Consider the following 6,493-nt stretch of genomic DNA (forward strand, 5'->3'; position numbering starts at 1 on the left):
AACCATTATATGGCCATTTGCATTTGAAGCAAATTGGAAAGGTGAAAAATCTCCATAAGTGGGTGCCTCATGAGCTGAGTGAAAAAAAATTGTTTTGAAGTGTCGCCTTTTCTTATTCTATGCAACAATAACAAATCATTTCTTGACCAGATTGTGATGAAAAGTGGATTTTACAGAAAACCAGCAACAATCTGCTCAGTGGTTGAACCAAAAAGCCCCAAAGCCCTTCCCAAAGCCAAACCTGCACCAAATAAAAGGTCATGTTGGCCTGCTGTGGCGGCTCACACCTGTAATCCCAGCAATGTGGAGGGCCTAGGTGGGTAGATCACCTGAGGTGAAGGGTTCGACCTGGCCAACATAACGAGGCCCCATCTCTACCAAAAATATACGAAAAGTTGGCCAGACATGTTGGCAGGCGCCTGTAGTCCCAGGTACTCGGGAGACTGAGGCACAAATAGGCTAAGTAACCAACTGTAATGGAAACCTCATAATACCAAGTCCATATATTTAAAATACTGTTTATTTGTGATTTAACATTAATTAGCATTACATCTAAGAGCAATATCAGATAACATTTATACATTTTTCCACAGGACACAGAGGTTCATTGGCTCATTCTTTATGCCAAAGCGAGTAAATAGAGGCATTAGCAAAAGGTGCAATAGTTCACTGTTGTGTTTAAAAAATATTTATGCACATTGCATTCATTTAGACATATATATTTTTAAAAAGTTATGGAAAAGCATAGTTCACAGGTTACTGTTTCTACATACATTGTAATACAACATAAATGATGTAGAACATAAAAAAAATCCTCCAATACAGAGTGAAGCAACTGAAAGTTTCCACCAAGAGATTAAAACACGGAGTCCAGTAGTTAGTGAGATCTAGAATGACATTTCCAGGCTCTGGCTCAACTCTGCATTATCATATGCACACAGTCAAACAGAACCAGCTCCAAAACACACTGTAATCAATGTAATTTTTTGCATGCCAACTCACCCCCAAGAAACACTTTGGGTTATTTTTACCCATGGATAATTCTGGATCATTGATTTTGCATCGATTTGTGACATCACTTGGGTGAAAGGGGAAAAGCCTACCTTAAGCCTAGGTTTAAATTTGTATTTACATTAAAAAGAAAGTTAACTGAAAAGATTTTTAAAAAATCTATAAAAATCAAGTGGTAGTTTTCTTCCTGGTGGGATTAGACCTGCTGATTTCTTCTAATGCTGCCCTCTAAAGATACACAAGGTTAGAAAGAGCTGACCTTTTTAAAACTCAAATATTAACCAAGAAAGACAATACTTTTGGCAGAAAAGCAGAATTTTACAAATTTGGGACATGTTTCCAACAAACATACTTTGTATCCTACCGTGAATATGAGTCAATATCAAACTAGAATTCTTCTTTTCACATCCCATCTTTTGTTCCCTTAACTTTTCACTTTCCCTTTCATTCTTTTTCTTTTCATTTGGCTACCTTATGAGGCTTTTCTTTATTCATTAGCAATACTAAGAGAAAAATACAATATAAGATTCAAATATGAATCCAGATGTACCTTTATATGTTATAATCCCCTTTTGACACAAAGTCCCTGGATTCATCAATTATATTTAAGTATGCTCAGTACCAAGCAGTCTTAAGTATGCTCTACTGTGAAAAGATTGGCTAATATGCTTAGGACACTTTTATACTGAATGGTATACAAACATCAACATACAAAAATTGTTTTTTGCCAGAGTTAAACTAAATAACCCATGTTATGTGTATAAAATCCCCTTTGTTGAAAAATAAGGGGCTTTCTAAACTAATAAAAAAAGGAAGTTTTCAAAAATTATAGTTTATTAAAACAACTTTTTTTTGGCAAACAAAGTTACTCCAGGTGAGGAAATTTTATACTGTGAATAAAATTCCACATGAATCTTTTCTTAAAACTTTTTAAAAAATTATGTGCCAGTGTACACTAATGCTATAGACTCTTGTCTTAGAAGCTTTTAAAGCATTCTGTTAATGCCCATTGAAACAACGGGGCCCCCAAAATATAGTCAATAATGATAAAAAATTACAATCTGATTACCAAGTGAAGCAGGAATTGAGAAATAAAAATTCTCACTTGCTCACTGGCAATTTCTTTCTAACAGATATTATGGAGGAGGCCTGAAGTAATTCAGACAGATATCTGGTTATGGTGAATGATAATAACACTTTATGAGGGCAGAGCTAATTAAAACTAGTAACTGCTTAAAATTCAAAGCCATTTTTAGACATATAAAATCAGAGATGAATCTGAAAGTTTTGTTCTTGTAAAACCTCTTTCCAGTTCTTAAAGTCCAGTTTGTTACATCCCCCAATCTGATCTACCATTGCGTATTAATGATCAACTTAAACGTGGTAATTAAATGTGCAATGTCACGTTGTTATAATAGTAATTATAAAAAGGCTTTATTTAGGCCTCAACTTTCTCCTTTTTTTTGTTCTTTTTCAGAAAAGAAGGAGTGCGGAATTTCTTCTTTTTCTTGGATGGTGATTTGGAAGGTGAGCCTTCAGGTGACAGGACTTCCTCAATTTTCTCTGGAGACTTAATGGTAATCTCGATGTTTTCTATGGTTGTACTTGTAGTTAACCTACTCACTCGCTTAGCAAGCTCATCTTCAACATCATGCATATCATCTTTGCCATTTACTACCATGACAGGCACTTCCATGGAGATGAAGCTCTTGGAAAACAGCTCATGGTTTTCTACAAAAGGGGAGGGTTTTTGAGGGGTTATTTTATATACTTAACATTTTTGCTTTACTTTACAAAACTGAAATGTTTTAGCAATGTAATAAGGCATTACTTTAATGAAGACAGATAATTATTTTAATACACTGTGATATAGTAGCATGAAGCTAATTTTCTTTAATGATATAAAGGGGAAAGGAACAAAGTTGTTAAACCAAAGAGCAAAAGCTATATAATCCCAGTTTGATGAAAGGACAGTTTCATTGTAAATCAAGTCAGCATAAATGAGTAAGACAACATATTCTTCTTCAATTTTGGGATCATTTGGCAATCAATACTGAAAAAGATTTCATGGTGCTAACTGGGAGATGTTTATTTTAATTTCACAAATTCTTAAGAACTATGGGTTGACAAAAATTCAGGTTAAGTTAAATCAATATAAATGTTGAACAAAAGTAGTGCTCCATTTTTAATGATATAAAATATGTAATTATTGGGAGATTTAAGTAAAATCTATGGAAAACTTACTGCGATGAGGTGTTCAACTTTCTCATATGAAAACAAATCACAGAGGGGCAGATTCAAGACTAACTGAGTGAATGCTATATGGGGAATTACATTGAGTACCTTCTAATTTTTCAGGGACATTTTGCGGTGACTGAGTTTGAGACTGAATTTGTGAAACAGATGAAGCGTCATCTGAGAGTAATTCCTGCTCAGCATCTGTTGGATAAGAGTTTGGTTAAAAGCCATGCAAAACAAAACAAGCAGCATATGATTTTAGAGAGGTTAGCGCATCTATCAAATGCCTGCATACACGGAGATGATAAATTCTTCAGCAGTGAGCTGAGCATGCTAACAGTTACCCCATACATCCATAATTAAACATTAAGAGGAGGTTAATGTGTTAACATTTCTGGCTGCTAATAGTTATTTTACATATAGGGTTACAAAGGATGCACAGCTACCGGCAGCCCAGGCAAATGATATGTTGCATGTAGCTTTTGCTAGCATTAGAAAACCAAAACATACTGCGCAGCCAGATGAAAAGAATTATAAAGCCTCACCGATGATGCTACATTAATGAGGCAGAATGCTTCACGTAATTTTTGAACAATATTCAATCAGTTATTTCTATCAGAGCAATGATACTGAGCTAATTCATAAGGTCATAATAAATGTAGAAGAAACTTTTATAAAGTTATATAAAAATGTTGATGGTTCTAGAATGCAACATTTGTTACCTGGCATCTTTGGGCTTTCAAAAAACAAGAGATTAAAGAGGGACATTTTAAAAAATATAAAAAACAGAGAAAGTTCCCAACTTTACGTTAGAATAAATAAATTCAATAACATCACTTAGAAAATTTAGTATAATTACATTAATGAGTCAGGATGACTCCCTTTTGTGACAAAGGCACAAAAAACTGTTCCCCGGATGATCAATGTCATTAGTTCTTCCTACATGATATGTAACATGGACAAAAATTTCATTAACTGTTTTCCTTTGCATAAACATTTCAACTGTATGTTTTGGATACTCTAAAGCAGAGGCTCCTACCCTCTTTTTGGGCCACAGGCTTCTTGTCCCTGACCCCAAACCCTGCCTTCCCTAAATGTGTATCTTACACAATTACGCATGTATTTTTCAGGTGGTTCATGGACGGCCTGAAGTTTATCCAAAGAATCAATATAAAGAAACTCTGCTAGGAAGAATCTCTCGTTCTAGAGAAAAAGGGAGCTAGTAGTCAATTGTTTAAGATATTTTCATTAACAAGTCTTAAACACAATCCTAACAATCTGCTTACTAAGGTTTCCGAAGCCAGAAAACTCAACCTACTAGAGTGTCCATGTGCTTAAGGGCAGTCACATCAAAATGTTAGCAGTTTGTTTTAAATTTTGACTTTGAAGTGACAATGTTGGCATCTTGAGACAACCGGAAACAGAGATTTCACAAAGCATCAAAACTACATACTTGTGACTCTATAATTATTTAAGAGTTAAAAAAAAAATCACGTACTTATGAAATGTTTCAATCCATTAACATATCTACACTACTTTGGCTAGTAATTCTTTACTCATCTGGGAATCTCACTTTCCAGACAATTTTATTATAAAATGATAGCATTCAGATTGTTTTCTTTTTCTTTTTTCTTTTTTGAGACAGAGTTTCTCTCTGTTGCCCAGGCTGGAGTGCAGTGGCACGATCTCGGCTCACTGCATTCTGCGCCCCCCGGCTTCAAGTGATTCTCCTGCCTCAGCCTCCTGAGTAGCTAGGACTACAGGTGTGTGCCACCACATCTGGCTAATTTTTGTATTCTTAATAGAGACGGGTTTCACCATGTTGGCCAGGCTGGTCTCAAACTCCTGACCTCAAGCAATCCACCTGCCTCGGCCTCCCAAAGTGCTAGGATTACAGGTGTGAGCCACGGACCCTGGCCACGCTGACTGCTTTCTATCATCCAACATGAGGCACTTTATTGTTATCAGTGTGGCTTATCCTAGGCTGAATCTAAAAATTAACTAACCTTCTAGGCCTTGTTGTTTACGTTCGATTGTCTTCTTATACTCTTCAAGTTCTCCTTCTGTGAGATGACTAAATGGGTTAGGAGGAGCTGGTGGGCCTTCATCATCATCTTCAAATTGCATAGTCTTACAAAGAAAAAATAAAATCAATTCATTATCAGGAGTTTTACTTATATATCTATCTATTCATCCATCTAAATACACACAAATGCCATACGATGTTTGTGAAGGCTTACTTCACAACAATCATAAGAAATTGCAAGGTAACATGCTTTTTTTACAACGCTCTTCTAAGGTTAATGCTCTTAAACTACTGGTCCAATAGACTAAAATTGCCGTGATGTTTCCTCAATAAGCCTATATAAGTACATTTTAATAATTTTTTTTTTTTTGAGACGGAGTTTCGCTCTTGTTGCTTAGGCTGCTGGAATGCAATGGTGGGATCTCAGCTCACTGCAACCTCTGCCTCCTGGGTTCAAGTGATTCTCCTGCCTCAGCCTCCTGAGTAGCTGGGATTACAGGCATCTGCCACCATGCCCAGCTAATTTTGTATTTTTTACTAGAGACAGGGTTTCACCATGTTGGCCAGGCTGGTCTCGAACTCCAGACCTCAGGTGATCTGCCTGCCACGGCCTCCCAAAGTGCTGGGATTATAGGCATGAGCCACCGCGCCCAGCCACATTTTAATAATTTTTTAAAAAGCCATTATGCCAAATTCTAAAAGCTTCACATAACAAAAACAATCTTGAAAAAAACAAGAACTGCTCCATTTCAAAGACCTTTGTCAAAAAGGCTTACAGAAATGAAACTGTATCAAAAGCAGTTCTTTAAATCTGTTATGAAAATAAGCTTGTAGTTGTTTTCTCTAGGAAAGGAAATAATAGAATTTCAGTTGCACCTGGCATATGGAAGCCATCAATTTATTTTTTATCCCTCCCCAAACACCATTAAAATGATAGTAAAGGAATAATAATTTGAAAAAAACTGTTAGGGATAAAAGAATGTGAGAGGAGACAACAAAGGATGAGAAATGTTAACACATTTTTGGAAGATAGAATGCAAGTGGAAAAGCAGGTAGCAGAGCTGAGAAAGTTGAAGCCTCAGTCCTGAAAAAAAGGATGCAAATGAGAAGCATGCTTATTTGCCCTGAAGAGGTCTGATAAAACCCAGAAACTAGAATCAACAGGTACCACCGAAGGTGGTAGTGAGGAAAAGGTGAGAATATAGGAACAAGTTAAAA

At 36.1% G+C, this 6,493-nt stretch overlaps 1 protein-coding gene across 8 annotated transcripts in view; it reads right to left on the bottom strand.

Annotated features, from left to right (window-relative positions):
• Positions 1–502: 502 nt before the first annotated feature.
• ADD3 (adducin 3) overlaps positions 503–6,493 on the bottom strand; it is a 140,823-nt gene continuing 134,832 nt past the window's right edge. For 7 of the 8 annotated variants that reach the window (XM_037728243.1, XM_037728241.1, XM_017499704.1 and 4 more), the window contains 3 exons: positions 5,256–5,379; positions 3,355–3,450; positions 503–2,742 (listed from right to left, as the gene is read on the bottom strand). In XM_037728243.1, coding sequence (XP_037584171.1) covers positions 2,450–2,742; positions 3,355–3,450; positions 5,256–5,379 — 513 coding nt within the window. In that variant the 3' untranslated portion in view covers positions 503–2,449. The remainder of the gene's footprint in view (positions 2,743–3,354; positions 3,451–5,255; positions 5,380–6,493) is intronic. The other variant, XM_017499706.1, reaches the window with a different exon arrangement.

This window comes from Cebus imitator, unplaced genomic scaffold (genome assembly GCF_001604975.1).
Source record: "Cebus imitator isolate Cc_AM_T3 unplaced genomic scaffold, Cebus_imitator-1.0 Scaffold259, whole genome shotgun sequence".
In the NCBI taxonomy this organism is placed as follows: domain Eukaryota; kingdom Metazoa; phylum Chordata; class Mammalia; order Primates; family Cebidae; genus Cebus; species Cebus imitator.